This window comes from Peromyscus leucopus, chromosome 11 (genome assembly GCF_004664715.2).
Source record: "Peromyscus leucopus breed LL Stock chromosome 11, UCI_PerLeu_2.1, whole genome shotgun sequence".
Taxonomy (NCBI): domain Eukaryota; kingdom Metazoa; phylum Chordata; class Mammalia; order Rodentia; family Cricetidae; genus Peromyscus; species Peromyscus leucopus.
In genome coordinates this window covers 55737383-55754110 of record NC_051072.1, presented here as the reverse complement: position 1 = coordinate 55754110, position 16728 = coordinate 55737383, and the positions used below count along the sequence as shown (strand labels likewise).

At 48.3% G+C, this 16728-nt stretch overlaps 1 protein-coding gene across 2 annotated transcripts in view; it reads left to right on the top strand.

Annotated features, from left to right (window-relative positions):
* Positions 1 to 571: 571 nt before the first annotated feature.
* Ankrd34b (ankyrin repeat domain 34B) overlaps positions 572 to 16728 on the top strand; it is a 16823-nt gene continuing 666 nt past the window's right edge. The window contains exons 1-5 of one of the 2 annotated variants that reach the window (XM_028855971.2): positions 572 to 833; positions 1719 to 1861; positions 3484 to 3566; positions 8060 to 8118; positions 13964 to 16728. The exon at positions 13964 to 16728 is cut by the window's right edge and continues 666 nt beyond it. In XM_028855971.2, coding sequence (XP_028711804.1) covers positions 13987 to 15516 — 1530 coding nt within the window. In that variant the 5' untranslated portion in view covers positions 572 to 833; positions 1719 to 1861; positions 3484 to 3566; positions 8060 to 8118; positions 13964 to 13986 and the 3' untranslated portion in view covers positions 15517 to 16728. Of the gene's footprint in view, positions 834 to 1241; positions 1319 to 1718; positions 1862 to 3483; positions 3567 to 8059; positions 8119 to 13963 lie in introns of those variants that run through there. The other variant, XM_028855972.2, reaches the window with a different exon arrangement.

The following is a 16728-nucleotide window of genomic DNA, read 5'->3' as shown; positions in this document are numbered from 1 at the left end:
GAAACTATCTTTGATTGGCAGTATCTGGTCAAAAAAGATCTATCTTTTCCTCCACCAGGTCCTTCAAGATATATGAAGAGCTGAAACAATTTCATCTACTTAATTTCCTTTTTTTCTTGATGTCTCCGTGGGGTTCAATACCTCAATTTTATTTTGCAAAATTTTGCTAGCTGTTCTAATAAGCCTTAATCATAGCATAATGGAGTTATACATTTATAAAAAAATAAATAAATAAAAACAAAACGGTTGCTCCCACAGTCTTGAAGTGAGGCTCTGGCTTTACCTGAAGTGGGGGAAGAGAGTGAGGAGAGGGACCCGCGAAAGCTGAGTCTCAAGACCAACAAGGTGGATATGAGATGGGAGAGGACGTGGACGCAGACCCGGACCAGGGTCATCTTCATGGGTCCACACTGTGCTTTTGCCCCTCGGCTCTCCCGCCAGCGGCAGCTGTCAAAGCTCAGCAGCCTGGAGGGGAGACGGGGCGGGGCTTAGGCGCGAAGGCGGAGCCTCGGAGAGCATCTTCTGGCCCCCGGGGCCTGGACTGGCCCGCCGCCCCCACCTGCAGCGCGGCGGAGCGCGGGCGCGTCACTCCCAGCGGAAGCGCCAGCCCCGCGTCTGGCGAGGTGCGCGCCTCGCGGCTCCCGCTCCAGAGCTTCGTGGCCCGCCTGTGTCTGCAGAGCAGGGGCGGGGGCCCCGGCGGCACCGACTGGGGACCGAGATCAAAGTAGCCGCCCAATCGTAGACAGTCCCCCCCCCCCAGCTCGGACGGCGCGTCGGGGCGGGAGCAGATCGGCCAGGTGAAGGACCACTGCGGATCCGACAGCGCGTCCCAGGTCAGTCCGCCCGCTGCACTTGGGGAAACTTTGGGATGCGGTGACGGCTGCGAGAGGAGGGCACGGAGGGTCGCGAGGCCGCGTGGCCCCGGTGCGCCCCGGGAACCGGTACCTGCCGCGCATCTGACACCGCAGCTGCCGGGGCGGGGACCGAGACCCTGCTACCGCCGACCATCGCGGGCCACCGAGGGCTAGCTGGCTTCAGGGGCCTCCCGGGAGCCTCCGGCTCGCCCGCGCCCAAGCCGCGCGCCTCCGGGTCCCCGCGGGTCCCCAGCTCCCGCTGGCGGCTCGTTCCCGGACCCCGCGGGGCTGCGGATTCCGCCGTCTTCGGGCCTCGCGGCGCGGGCGGAGCGACCCGGGGCCCAGGGCTGCGGGGTGGCGGCCCCGCGGCGGGAGCGGCGCGCGCTCGGCCGGTGGAGCGCGCGGGTCGCGGGGTCCGGCTGGAGCGCGTGGCCGCAGGTGCCGGTGGCCGCTGGGCAGCGGAGGTGAGGAGCGCGGGGCTGGGGCCGCGGAGCCGATTGCAACCTCGGGCTGCAGAAACCAGGGTCGCTGGGTGGGCAGTCCCGTCCCCGCGGCTCCCGGGCGTGCACAGCCTTGGCACCCGGCATCCAGACCCCCCTAGGCGGAGAGCGGGCTGCAGAGCGGCGCCTGCCCGGGCGGAGGACCAGTGCTGCCCGCTCTGACACGCCATCTCCCCGGCGAGGGCGGGGTGCTAGGCTGGCGGGGCTGCGCGGGGACCACTGCCCAGGGTCTCCTGGCACAAGTCCCTTTTCGTGGACAGTTGCCTGCCCTGGCTTGGAGTGGAGGCGACGAAATGAGCACCCCGCCCCCATCCGCGCCCCAGCGCTGTCGCCCCAGTCACCTTCCTTTGCCCTTCTCCGACAGCACCTTGGACTTGCTCCCTCCCGAACTGGGGAAAATCTGAGGAAACCAGGCAGGGACCTTGGAGACGCCGCCTGCATACTTAACAACCTGGACATCCAGTCACCTTGGTACCTCGCTGCTTCCCAGACACTTTGGAGAGGCAGGTTTGCCATTTCTACCCCCATCCCTACCCCATCCCCCGTCTCTGTCTCTACTGAGGAAGGGAATCTTCTGAGAGAAGTTGGGGGTCTAGGCACCCTATAACCTAGCCCCAGAGCCCCAGCGACGGCTCTTAGGTAACTAAAAGACACCCTAGCTTTGTAGCTAACTCCTTCCCTTGGGCAGTTTCTGAATATTTCTTAGAAGCCTGGAGCCCAAGGAAGCCGACTTTTCCTGGCCAGTTACTGCACCCTTTGCTTGGCTCCGACTCTCTCCTTCCTGGGAAGAGACACATTTTGCTTATGACCTCCGGCTGGCCTCGTTCCAATCGCTGCCAGGCCTTGGACTGCCCATCAGGACTGTGATTTTTTTTAAGACCTGGTTGGGTCTTTAAAAAAAAAAAAAAAAAAAAAGGAAAGGAAAGGCTGCAAGCCTCCAGTCCTTGTTGGCTCTAACTCGGGGTTGTACTCTTCTCTAGGACCTGTGGGCTCCCTATTCCCCCTTTGGGCTGTAGCAACACCTCTGCCCTTCACTTCCGCAAGAAAATTAATTGCCAGACCTCTTGGGGATGATGATGGAGGCATCCCTGTGTGAGCAGATGCAGGATTTGGAGGCAATCAGAAAACAAACAAGAACAAGGAATGTTTTTTATTAAAAAGCTCACATGATTCTGGGACTAAGAAAAGATGGAGATGCCACTGGTCTCTGGAACTTGGCCTCTCCTTGTCAGGTCGTACCAGCCCAGGGGACTCACATATGCAGGTGATGCGTGTTTGGAACCTAGTCCTTACTGAATTCCAAAGCTGTAAATGCATTCCGAATTTTAACGTCCTCACAATCATCTTCTGTAATGTAGATATTGACCCCCCCCCACCCCCATACACACCTTAGGAACGATACCCACAAAACTGGTAACTTTGAGAGAGCCCAGGTTCTCTGCCACCTCTTCCGCATCAGGACAGCAGCTAGGACAATGGAAAGGACCATTTTGAGCTTTAGAGTCATATGCCCACTCTTCAGCTCCATAGCCAGACAACTGTTTTATAAGAGGGAGCACAGAAGAAAATCACTGTCCTGTCCGAATGAACAGAAAGCTGGGGTGGTGAGAGGTCAAAGGTGGCGGGAGGAATCATCTCCAAGATGGCTTTCCAAGCATGCCAGTCTTTCAGCATGCTGGGTACCCCACAGATCAGGTACCCCAAACTGGGCCCTGCCTTGGGAAGCCTGTCTCTAAGAGTCAGGGAGATATGGAGCACACAGTACACAGAAGCTGGTATGTAACTCAGGGCAGGCAGATAATAGGAATGACCTTGGGAGGGTGCCATCGCCTTTCCTTCTCTCTCGAACGAAAACGTGGACTGGACCAGATGAGTACCAAGGCCCCACCAACGCTAGCCAGCAGACCTTGTGTGGTGGGCTTGCCTACAAACAGACTCGAGCTAGGCTGCTGTGCGTGGGATCCATTCCAGACTCGTTTACAAACTCGTAGTCGGTGAAATGTGATAAACCGAACACTGTAGGGATTTCTAAACAAGGAATTAAAAAACTCGACTCCAAATGGGAGAGAGGCAGGCAACAAATCGTCAGTGTTTATGTGCCTCTGAATAGCTTTGATTTCCTTCGGTAGGAGCTGACAGCTGGCTGACAGAAAGCTCGCCCAGGGAGAGAAGAGACAAAAATCAAGTATGGAACTAGGAATCATGGTTTCAGGTAACTTTCTATTTCCATTTGGAGTGGGTGTCTTCTGGGAGGGTGAGTGCAGTTATGGTTTGAATTGCTCCATTTACCCACAGATATTTTTTCCCAAGGGCTCCTGATTCTAAAATGCCATGCTTTGCTTCTGCCTTCCAGAGCTGGGGATCCCAGCGTTCAGCCTGCAGACTCCCTCTGTCGTCACTATTTGCTCCTCCATCATCTGGGGTCTTTCTGATCTGTTTGTTCAGATGGTCAGTCTTGGGTTTCTTGCCCCAGAGACTGCTTGCCAGCTGCTGGAGGTGGGGGCAGCATCTGGAAGCCCAGGTGCCCTGAAAGCCCACAGACTTTCAAACCACCTTGTTCTTCGCCCTTTGCCACTTTGTGTGGCACCCAGGACTACCAGGACCTATAGTTCAAGGGTCATATATACCAATGGCTCTTCACATGACAGCATCTGTCACTCTGCCAGGTCTCTCTTTGCAAAGCTTATTTCAATTTTTTTTTCACTTGATCATACCTTTCCTCCAGTTGTCTTTATTCTTGGGGGTGTATGCCTTTTAGCCTTAAAAACAAGGTAAATACATTTTGCGTGGAAGCTTACCAGCAGAGAAAGGTAGTGAAAGAGTGTACCAAGTACACAGTGATGCATTCTAACTAGAGTTACAGACTTGTAGTTTTAACAAGGAGTTGGGCTGGAGCAATGGCTCAGTAGTTAAGGTCCCTGGCTGCTCTTCCAAAGGTCCCAGATTCAGTTCCCAGAACCCACATGGCCCCTCACAACCACCTATAACTCTAGTGCCAGGGAACCCTGATACTCTTTTCTGGTGTCTGAGAGAACCAGCAGAGACATACATGCAGTCAAACCTTCATACACACAAAATGAAAGTTTAAAAAGAAATAAAATAGAGAAGGGTTTACACAACTATTTAATAATTAAGACCTAATAATGAAGGGATCCATAAGGAAAATCTAGTAAGTCCTTACTAGATTCCACTGAATCTGACGAAACATTACTGACGGAGTAAAAATGTCATTTTCAATAGTCCAAGGACAACCTTGTTTCATTTCTCAGGCACTGTCTGTTCTGTGGCATGTGTGCATGGTGTGTGTGTGTGTGTGTGTGTGTGTGTGTGTGTGTGTGTGTGTATACATGGTGCACACTGCTCATGTGTGAGCACATGCAGGTGTACAGGTGCATGTGCACCTCTGTGTGTGTGTGTGTGTGCGCGCGCGCGCGTGCGTGCGCGCGGTGGCCAGAGTTGAGGTTGGATGCCTTCCTTAGCCTCTCGCCACCTTTGTTTTTAATCGAGGCTCTCACTGAACTTAGAGCTCACTGATTTACATAGTCTAGCTACCCAGCTTGCTCCAGGAGGGGGCCGGGGGTCTCCTGTCCTCACTTTCCACATGCTGCAATTACAGCTGGCACCATATCTACCCTATATTTATGTGGGTGCTGGGGATCTGAAGTCTGGTCCTCACACTTGCAAGGTAAGTGCTTTATGGACTAAGACATCTCCTAGCCTTTACCTTTTTTTTTTTTTTTTTTTTTTTTTGGAGTCTTTCTCTAATTGGGAACTCAACACCAAGCAGGCTTGACTGACTGGTCAGGGAGGCCCAGACATCTATTTATTTCTGCTTCTCCAGTGCTGGGGTTACAGGCACGTGCCACCATGCCCATATTTCTTTTAGCATGGGTTCTGGAAGTCAAACGTGGGTCCTCATGCTCACAAAGTAAGTGCTTTATCCACCAAGCGATCCCCCCCCCCATCTCTGTCATTTTAAAAGGCTTTGGATTTGGGATGTGCTAAAAAAGAAGTTAAAATCTGAGATCAATTCCTTGAAAAGAAGAATGAGTCAAGTAGAAGGCTAAGTAGGACCCCCTTCCGGTGATGCCTTTCAGTTCCATGTCCACACAGCATAAATATTATAAGACTGCCATTCCACAGATGGTAACACATTTTTCTCTGTCCTGCCAGCCAGCTCCCAAATAATGACTCAGAGAGACTTCTTATTAACTATGAAAGCTCGGCTTTAGCTTAGGCTTGTTTCTGACTAGCTCTTAGGACTTAAATTAACCCATTTCCATCCATCTGCGTGCTGCCACATGACTCATGGCTTTTACATCTCCTCCTGCATGTCCTCCTTCCTCTGCATCGGGCCCATGACCCTGCCTTTCTTCCTCTCCAAGTCCTCTCTGTCCCCAGAAGTCCTGCCTAACCTCTTCCTGCCTAGCTAAGGACCATTCGGCTCTTTATTAGACCTATCACAGTGACACGTCTTCACACGGTGTAAAGGGATGTTCCTCAACAACAGATGGATGAAGTCAACACTTCCAAGAAGCCAAGGCTTGCCTAGGGCTTACAGCTCACATGGGAAAATTAGGATCCCATTCTGCATCTGCCTGACTCTGAATCTGCTCTGAGCTGTGACGTGCATGGAAGGCAAACGACACCGGGAGAGGGTCAAGAAAGGAGACTAGCAAAGGGGCTGACTGAACGTCCACATGGTGTTAGCCCTGGGTTCTCAGGGTGGGTTTCCTCCCACAGGAGCAAAGATCATTCGAGGCAAGAGAAGTGGTCTCCATCAAACGCTCCGAGAAGAGCAAATCAGATTCACATGTCAGCATTTGTGGTTTAGGAATGATTGATCTGGCAAGATGAAAGAACTCCCTGAAAGAGGGTGAAGGCCTAAAGACAGGGCTGTTTAACTAAGGCACTGACTACAAAACGAGGCGCTGGGAGCCTTGTCAGAACCTCTAGGGAATGAATTATCGGACAATCTTCTCCTGAAAAAGTTGAAGTTTCAACACTATCAGAATGGCCCCACTATTAAAATGTGAGCAAACTCAGAAGCCATTATAGCATATGGAAGCACAGACCCACAGTGCAGACACTGTGGAAACTGAGGCAGAAGGATTGCTGGAGCCCAGGCATTCAGGCCAGTCTGAAAAACCTAGCCTAGTTTCAAGGGCTGGGGAGCTACCTCAGCCAGTTAAATACTTGCCATGCAAATTTGAGGACCTGAGTTTGGTCTCCAGCATCCACGTAAATGGTGCACACTTGTAATCTCCACACTTGGGAAGCAGAGTCAGCCGGATCCAGGGGCTGCCTGGCCAGCCGGATCCATGGGCTGCCTGGCCAGCCAAACAGTCTTAAGAGAGACCCTTAGGTCCTGGTGAGAGACCTTATTTCAAAGAACAAGGTGTGGAACTCCTGAAGGACACTGGGGATTGACTTTGGGCTACACACAGGCATACCCCACCCTCAGTGAGCATGTGCCTACGTCCACACATAACAACGATGTAAAGACAGAATTCATTCCAGTGAAAAGTAGGCCTCCTGAACTCTTTTTTGTTAAATAATTCTCCAGGCCTCAGGAGAGAAGGCTTGATATTATCTACACAACAAAGACAGGAGGCAGCCAGTTGGTACTCAACTTCCCTGAGGTTCACAGCATTTCTGTAGGATGGAGAAGAGGCCACTGCCCCTCTCGGACATCCCAGCCTCCAGTTTGTTACCAGTTCCCTCTCTTAGAGACTCCTGATAAGTGCTTAGGGTTAATGTTGTAGAGAAGGACTTTACATGAGGTGTGTGTGTGTGTGTGTGTGTGTGTGTATGTGTATATGTGTTTGTATGTATGTGTGTGTATATGTATGTGTGTGTATGTATGTGTGTGTATGTGTGTATGTGTGTGTGTGTATGTGTGTGTGTATGAGTGTGTATGTGTATATGTGTGTGTGTATGTGTGTGTATGTGTATATGTGTGTGTATGTGTGTGTATGTATATGTGTGTATGTGTGTGTATGTGTATGTGTGTATGTGTATGTATGTGTGTGTATATGAATGTGTGCGTGTATGTGTATATGTGTGTGTGTATATGTGTGTGTATGTGTATGTGTGTGTGTATGTGTGTGTGTATGTGTGTGTGTATATGTGTGTGTGTATGTGTATGTGTGTGTGTGTGTATGTGTGTGTATGTATGTGTGTGTATATGTATGTGTGTGAAAGTAACCTAAAGTCTTTCCATCTTTCCACACTTAAAGGTTCTTAAGAATGAGGGTAACCAGATAAGAGTCCTAATTCTAGAACCCATAGGAAAGTGTAATATTGAAAGTCAAAGCAAGGCATGGTGGTGCACACCTTGAATCCCAGCACTCTGTGAGTTCGAGGCCCAGCCTGGTCTACATAGTATACATAGTGAGTTCCAGGACAACCAAAGCTACTAGTGAGACCTTGACTGGGGGGAAAAAAAGTCAGTACATGGTACTTGCTCTTATTTCAGTGTCTCTCAAGCATGACTTTGGTTTAAGGATTTTTTAAAAACTTTTTTTGTGGTTGCTACTGTATCATCATTTCTTTGCTTGGAGTTACTAAGTGGTTTCTGTATTTGGTATTATGTTCCAATGCCTCCTAGTTTCTTTGCATAGTAAACTCATTTGTATTTGAAAACTGCAAAGAAGTGGTGTTCTTTGGTGTTCTCATGTGAACTTTCAAATGCTTTGCTTCCAGAATAGACCTTCGAATTGGGAGCCACGCTGCCACCCTAAGCCCTGCACCCCAAGATTCAGGTATGTTTTGGTGGTAGAATAGCTTTTCTAAACTGTAAAGATAGGGGCATAAAACCAAGATTTCCTTTCCTTCCGGTTGTGTGCCCACTCCCTGAGTGCTTAGCTGTACGTCATCAATGATGTCAAAATGGAGGCAGTTCGGTTTGGAGTACTGCCTTTTATGAGCTTATTCATGGCAATGCCACGGGAATATTCGGCAACAAATACTATTAATAATGCCGTGAGAACTGAACTGTGTTGTGCAAGGAAGACCTCGTATGACCTACCTTTGCACATGCTGACCTTTCCTGTCTCCAGGCTCCTATGATGCTGAGAGTGGTACCGTATGGAAGAGTGTGTGACAGTGTACTGTTCAAAGAACAGACAGAGGCCTCTAAATACAACACCCAAGCTGGAAAATGGAAAAAGCATCACTGGGACTTTAGAGGCCTCTGGGTCACCCTCCCAGACCACAGTTTTCCTTCCTCTACCAACAGCCACTTTCCCTTTGGACGCTAGTCATAGCTTTCACTGTTGTCCCGCTGACTGCTAAGAAAAAATAACTAACTAGTTATTAGAGGCATGCCTAGTCAGCAAGCACAACACTAGACGGAGTAGGAGTGATAGTGACTGTAGGTGGTGAATCTCAGAAGATGAGCCACCTGTGACTGCTTACAGGAACCCCCGGGCAGGGTCAGGAATGAGTCCTAGGATCCATGGGGCTCGTCATAACATGGTCTCTGGCCTAGACGTGGTGCGGTGCAGTGATTGAGTGGGGCTGTTCAGCCTCCCCTCCCCCTCATCAAGCCCACCAGGACTTAGTCCTAGGACAACATCAGAACTGAGTGAAGAGCAGAGCTAAGAGGAGCACCACTTGGAGCCACAGAGGCAGGACCGGAGGGGACGCAAGTGTCAGGACACAGCAAACAGAGACAAGAACCGAAGCCAGGCTGCTGCTTTGGGCTTCAGTTCACAGATGGAGCATGGTGGGGTGACCGCATCGAGGATGCCTGTGCACATCCACCCACCTGGCAGGTCCCTCCAGCATTTTCTGGGGGCTTGGGGTGCCTCTCTTCATGATCTTCATCATCTGTATTCTATGAGCGCTGTTTTTCTTGTTTACTGTTTCATCTAGGTAGATTCTTTCCTTCGGTTAATCCTTGAGAGTATGTCCCAATTCTTGCCTGGAAGTTTGGCTAAATATAGAACTCTAAGCAGAGGGTCATTTCTCCTTCGGATATTTAAAGACACTTCTGCATTGGGTCTCATTGCTATTGTTAATATACCTGGATCTAAATTCACGTTTGGTCCCTTGGGATGTGACTTACCCCACCCAAGGGCCCCTTCCCTTCTCCTGCCATGGAGACTGTAGAATCCTGGAGTTTGTCCTCTGGAAGTTCACAGGCACGTGTTTTGGGTATCACCGTTTCATCCACAGTGCAATGCTCCGATTAGGTCTTTTTGATTTGATACGTCTTAATTCCTTCTCCCCACTTTAGTTGATGATTTCTTCTTGTGCTCCCCTTTTGACATAGTTTCCTTGCTGGTGCTGTGATAAAATACTCCTCCCAAAAGCAGGCTGGGGAGGAGAGGCTTCATTTGGCTTGCAATTCCAGCTCACAATCGTTGAGGGAAGTCAGGGCAGGGACTCACGGCAGGAAGCATGGAGGAATTGCCTGCTGGCTTGTTCTCTGGCTTGCTCACGGGTTCGTTGTAGGCTAGCTTTCCCATACATCCCAGGGCCATCTGCTTAGCAATGGTGAGGTCCACAGCAGACAGAGACCTTCTTCATCAGTTGCTAATCAAGACATTTGCCCAGAGGCATGCCCACAGGCCAGATTGATCTAGGCAGTTCCTAAATCAAGTCTTTCTTCTCAGGTGACTCCAGGCTGTCAAGTTGACAGTTGATGCTAAGTAGGACACTACTCTACCATTTTTTCTTGGTGGAAATATTATTTAGATGTTGGAGTTCCTGGACTAGTATCTCTGGTTGTATTTTTCTTTCTTTTCCTGTTGTTGTTTGTTTGTTTGTTTGTTTGTTTTGTGAGACAAGGTCTCTCTGTGAGGCTGTCCTAGAACTTCTAGCCTTCCTGCTTCTACTTGTCAAGTGCTGGGATTGTCAAGTGCAGGTGCCATGAAACCCAACCTTTTTCTTTTCTTTTCTTTTCTTTTCTTTTCTTTTCTTTTCTTTTCTTTTCTTTTCTTTTCACTCCACTGTGTTGGAGATTCTCATCACCACTGCCATCCACATCTTCTATTGCTTTTTTGTTTGTTTGTTTGTTTTTATGTGCATTGGTGCTTTGCCTGCATGTATGTCTGTGAGAGTGTCTGATCTTGGAGTTACAAACAGTTGTTAGCTACCATGCGGGTTCTGAGAATGGAACCCCAGTCCTCTGGAAGCGCAGGCAGTGGTCTTAACTGCTGAGCCGTCTCTCCAGCCCCCTTCTATTGACTTTTGCAGGCTTCTTTCGTGTTCTTTTGAGATTTCATGGTCTCCGAAAACCATTCACAGACATACGACGCATACGACGACTCTTACTCCTTTGAGGATACTGAGTTCTTGAAGTTTTTATTTTCCTGACTACTGTCTTTTCCCTCCCGTTTACCTTTCTCTGTTTGCCCTGGCCTCTGTCTTTAATGCAGGAAGACTTTTCACTTGCTTTTTGGTTTTTATTTAAACTATTGGCTCATGACTAAAAGGCCAGATGATAAGACCAGTGAGAAGATTGGAGCATAGGGGTGACACTGGCCCCCTGGGAGCCTCACTGTGGAATGCTCTGGGGGCACCTGAAGTCCTGTGGTATTCGCTCAGGCAAGCCCAGCTGTTGAATGCAGACCTGAGCAGCTTTCTCCCGAGGGGTCGGGTGTTGCTGACCATCTCTCTGCAGCTGGTCAAGAGGGTGGCCATTAAACAATCACTTACTTATTGTCAGTCCCAAGACCCTCTGCGTTACCGTTTTCAGAGAACAGACCTCTGGATGGCCCCAGGGTGGAAGCAGGGCACTGGTCTATCACTGGTGGACTGGAGTTGGGGGGACCACCCACTGTCCACATTTCCCAAGCTTTCACAGGCCAGCATCACTCAGGGATCTCGGTGAAGGCGGGACGGAGGTAATGGGGTGGAGTCTCAGACTCAGGGTTTGTGGTAGGCTTTCTGCTGCTGGCCGAGGTAGGACCCACCTGAGCAGTGAAGGCTTTGCCTGCTCCCTAACATCTTTTGACCTGCCCCTCCTTATTTGGGAATCCCAATTCTAAAGCTCCCTGCTTTACAGATACCTTGTTGTTCATGGGGTTAGTTCTTAGCTTTCTCAGGCTGGCTCCTCTGCGCTCGGGCTTCCACAGTACTCTCGTTTGCTCTCTGGCTTTGTGAGTGTATGTCTTTTGAAAAACTAGTTCGTTTGGGGAGGTTTCAGGAGGGAGCAAAATGAGTGGTGAGCATTTTGCCACATAAGCCCTAACCCTGGCCATCTGCTGTGGTATTGCCAGAGTTTGGTTCTGCACCTGTAAACAAGGGTCTCTCATCACAGATAGTTGGAGTTTAGGCTTCAGCCTTCCTCCTTTGTTGGCCTGCAAAGATCTCTTTTTAAAAAATTTTCCTTTTTTTATATTTTTACTTATTTACTTGTGTGTACATTTGTCTGTGTGAGGGTGTCAGATCCCCTGCAAGTGGATTACAGACAGCTGTGAGCTGCCATGTGGGTGTTGGGAATTGAACCCAGGTCCTGTGGAAGAGCAGCCGGTGCTCTTAACCACTGCACCATCTCTCCAGCCCCCTCTTTTTAAAAAATTTAATGTTAATTTAAGAAGTATTTATTATTATCGTGTGTGTGATATGAGTAGATAGATCCTATGATGCATATGTGGAGGCCGGAAGACAACTTTCTGGAGTTGATTCTCTCTTTCTCCCTGTATGTAGGTTCTGGGGATCAAACCCAGGTCATCAAGCTCGTACAACAAGCATCTTTACCCACTAAGCCTTCTCATTGGCCCCTTATTTTATTTATTTATTTATTTATTTATTTATTTATTTATTTGTTGGTTGATTGATTGATTGATTGATTGATTGATTGATGCTTGGGACAGAGCCCAGGGCCTTTCATGTGCTAAGCAAATGCTCTACCACTGAACTACACTCCTAGCCCAACCTGCTAAATTCTTACACAGTCATCCAAAAGAAGCTCCCATGTCTGGGCCCATTTTTGTGCCTGAATTCCCAAAGTGTTTGAGTCTCATGAATCTTACGGTGACCCCCTCTGTGCAGCATCTCCACAGTCTCCATGAACTCCTCAGGATGGGCTGGCATCGCTGCAGCTCTGCCCCTCAGGAACGCAGATGTCAACAATGAATTCATTTCTGCGCATGCTCACTTCATCTTGTCCCTCTGCACTCTCTGCTCTCTTCCTTCTAGAAAAGACAAGTGTGTTAACCACCTGTCCTATCATCAAACAGAAATTCATGTCCCATAATCTTAATCCTACTTACTTATTTATTTTTGAGACAGGATCTCACTCTGTGGCTCCCACACTGGCCTTAAACATGTAGGTAGACCAAGCTGACCTCAAACTCATGGTGATCCTCCTGCCTAACCCTCTCAAACACCAGGATTACAAGAGTGGTCCACCGTGCTGGGAGTCATAATCTTAAATTTAAAAAGGAGCGATTGGTCAGTTTACTACACTAGGTAGACACTGCATAGAAATGAACAGCCATATTGGTCTAGAAATGTTCCTAGTTTTCGTTTGTACGAGGATAATACACTGTATGAAACAGGGAGAGTCTTAGCTACGCGGGCTTGGTTACAGCAATTAATAAAATACCCTCTAAATAATGAAAAAAGCCAGTGACTAGTAGGAACAATATTTTTCAAAAAATTGTTCAGATTGTATCTACATGTTATATATATCGCATTTATAATACAATCTGATCTTCGTCTCCTATTGTAAGCACAACTGAAAGACAAATTTTCTCTTAGCTAATATAAAGTGATAATTATTGCCCCATAATAAAATTATCTATTGAGGGAGTCTGAATCTGAGATATCTAAATAAATCAAACATGTATTTTTAGTGTCAGTGGAAAAAAACAAATGTTTATAAAGCCTGTGTGGCTTCTTTTAAAGTTTTTTTTTAATTTTATTATTTTTATTTTATGTGTATACATACATGCATGTTTTGCCTGCTTGTATGTCTGAGTACCACTTGTATGCTGGGTACCTGAGGAGGCCAGAAGAAGGTGTCAGATCCCCTGAAACTGGTATCACAGTTTTGAGTTACCAGGTGGCTGTTGGGAATTGAACCTGGGCGCTCCGAAAGAGCAGCCGGTGCTCATAAGGACTGAGCCATCTCTCCACTTCCTTTAACAAATTAAAACACTTTCTTTAAGATTTACCTTTATTCAGATGTGTGTGGTTTATGCATTGGGGTGGGGGGGGGATGACGGACCTGTGTTCTTGGACTAGTGCAGTCACATGTGGAAATTAGAGCAGGGTCTCTGCTGTTGCTTTCTGTCTTATATCCTTAGGACGGGGTCTCTCTCTCAACCTAAAACCCACCTTTACAGCTCGGCTAGCCTGTCAGGGAGATCCTGGGATCCACCTTTCTCTCTGACCGGAATGCTTGAGTTCAGACCCGTGTGGCCCTGCGGGGCTTTTTACCGGGGTGCTAGCGTTGAACTCGAGTCTTCTCGCTTGCACAGCCAGCCCTTTTACCCCGGAGCCACTTCCCCAGCCCAGATTCATGATTCTGCTCTGCTTCCATTAATTACATAATCCCATCTATGTCCCTTTCATACATATTTCAGAAATAGACAAAAATGAATACAAGTTGGACATCAAGCCTGATTAATCTTCGACTTCTTTGATAACCAGGTATTGATTTCTGACACTTGAAGATGGATGAAGGCACAGAAGTTTCAACCGACGGAAACTCCTTGATCAAAGCCGTCCATCAGAGCCGGCTGCGCCTCACGAGACTTTTGCTTGAAGGCGGTGCCTACATCAATGAGAGCAATGACCGTGGAGAAACACCTTTAATGATTGCTTGTAAGACCAAACACATCGACCAGCAGAGCGTCGGGAGAGCCAAGATGGTGAAATACCTTCTGGAGAACAGCGCCGACCCCAACATCCAGGACAAATCTGGGAAAAGCGCTCTGATGCACGCATGCTTAGAAAGAGCTGGCCCGGAGGTGGTTTCCTTGCTCCTCAAGAGTGGGGCGGACCTCAGCCTGCAGGACCATTCTGGCTACTCAGCTCTGGTTTATGCTATAAATGCGGAAGACAGAGATACCCTGAAAGTCCTCCTTAGCGCTTGCCAGGCTAAAGGGAAAGAGGTCATTATCATAACGACAGCAAAATCGCCCTCTGGGAGGCACACCACCCAGCAATACCTCAACATGCCTCCGGCGGACCTGGATGGGAGCCATCCGCCGGCCACGCCTTCAGAAATTGACATCAAAACAGCCTCGTTGCCTCTCTCATATTCCTCTGAGACGGACCTGACACTCTTTGGCTTTAAAGATAAGGAGTTTTCTGGAAGCAGTGATAACACCTGGGACCCAGACTCTCCTAGGCGGAAGCCTGTGATGGCCACGAATGGGCCCAAGCTATCCCAGGCTGGTCCAGCCTGGATCAAGAGTACCCCATCACTAAAGCACCAGGCCAGAGTGGCCTCCTTGCAAGAGGAGCTCCAAGATATCACTCCAGAGGAAGAAATAGCCTACAAAACCAGCGCGCTGGCACTTTCTAAGCGGTTCATCACCAGGCACCAGAGCATCGACGTAAAAGACACGGCGCACTTGCTCAGGGCCTTTGACCAGGTCAACTCAAGGAAGATGTCGTACGACGAAATAAATTACCACTCTTTGTTTCCGGAAGGCAACCAGCCATGCATGGAAATTCCCACTGACCAGGACCCGGACTCCAACCAGGTTCTCTTTACCTCCACTTTAAAAAGTATCGTCCAAAAGCGAAACTCGGGAGCCAATCACTATAGCTCTGATTCTCAGCTCTCAGAGGGGGTTACCCCTCCAAACTTAGAAGATGGCAAAGCTGGAAAGAAGAAGATCTTCGCGCCATCTCCTTCCTTGCTGACAGGGTCTAAAGAATTAATGGAGACCGTCCCTCCGGGTCCCCTGAGCAGGAGGAATCACGCGGTCTTAGAAAGGCGGGGTTCTGGAGCCTTCCCCATTGATCACAGCCTCCTGCAGAGCAGACCCGGGTTTCTGCCGCCCTTAAATGTAAATCCTCACCCTCCTATCACAGACGTCGGTGTCAACAAGATCTGCAGCCTGCTTTCTTGTGGCCAAAAAGTGCTCGTGCCCACGGTTCCTAGTTTCCCGAAGGAGTTCAAAAGCAAAAAGATGTTGTTAAGGAGGCAGTCACTGCAGACAGAGCAAATTAAGCAATTAGTAAATTTTTAAGAGACGACTAGAAAACACAACATGTTCAGACGTCTGTATCAGAAAAACGGAGAAGAGATCTTAACTGTATCCTTTTAAGTCTTAGCTAGTGCATCACGGCTAGGCAGATCAAATATAGTGTATTTTGTATTAGGTACTGTGAGCACACCATAATATAGAGCTTCTGAGGAAATCCTAACAAAACGAAAGCTGTTTTTCTTAAAACCTCCAGTATTTATCAGCTTTCATGTGGCCCAAGTTTTCCATCTAAACAGAAATCCTCCAAGAAAGAAAGTTGCCTATGCTAGAAATGATTTTTAAAATTTCAGATTGGCTTCATGTTCTCTTAAGAAACCATGTTCTCAAGTTAGGAATTTTGTCAACACTTCATGTCAACAAGGTTGTAATTTTCCATGATGCCAAAATCATAGAAGAAAACACTGACATCAGCAAAGCTAAACTACACGAGAAGGATAAACAGGTCCTTTAAAAATATTGACTCAGGCAGGTAAAGTCTTATTAAATTTTTTTTTTTTAAATATGAAGAACTAGTTAGAATGAGCAACCACTGTTCATAATGGCTGCTAAATCTGAACCAAAATGGCAGTTGAGGGGCCTGGGGAGATGGCTCATTGGCTGTGCAAGACTGATAACCTGAGTTTGGATTCCCAGAATCCAAGTAACAGCTATGCCTCCAGTGCAGGTTTCCGTAATCCCGGCATTCTCTGTGGGGATATGAGGGGCAGAGCCAGGAGAATGTCCAGAAGCTCATGGCTCAGACAGTCTGACTCACGCTGAGGTGAAGAGACCCTGCCTTATCTCGAGGGGATAAGGGGTGACTGATGCCCGAAAGTTATCCTCTGACAGCCACACACCGCTCCTCCCAAACTGGCAAGGCAGAGCAGCAAACCATAGGCCAAATTCTGTTGTTTTTGCACGTGTATTGATTTCAAACGGACTTACCAATCATGCTATCTTAAGGAATTACTCCTCATGTTATTTTTGGGCATCTTATCCATAGGTTCCCAATACCAAGCTAATATAAAAATTAAAAAGGATTCACCTTGACTTCCATGATTCTTGTCTGCCCAAAAGAAACGCCCAAAACAGAGCAGAGAGGGAGGTGCAAAAAGTTTCAGATTGAACATAAAGGGAAATTAAATGCTTGCTTCATTAAAAAAAAGAAAAAAACTAATTAATAGATTAGTTTAGTTTAGCTAAAATTACAAAAGC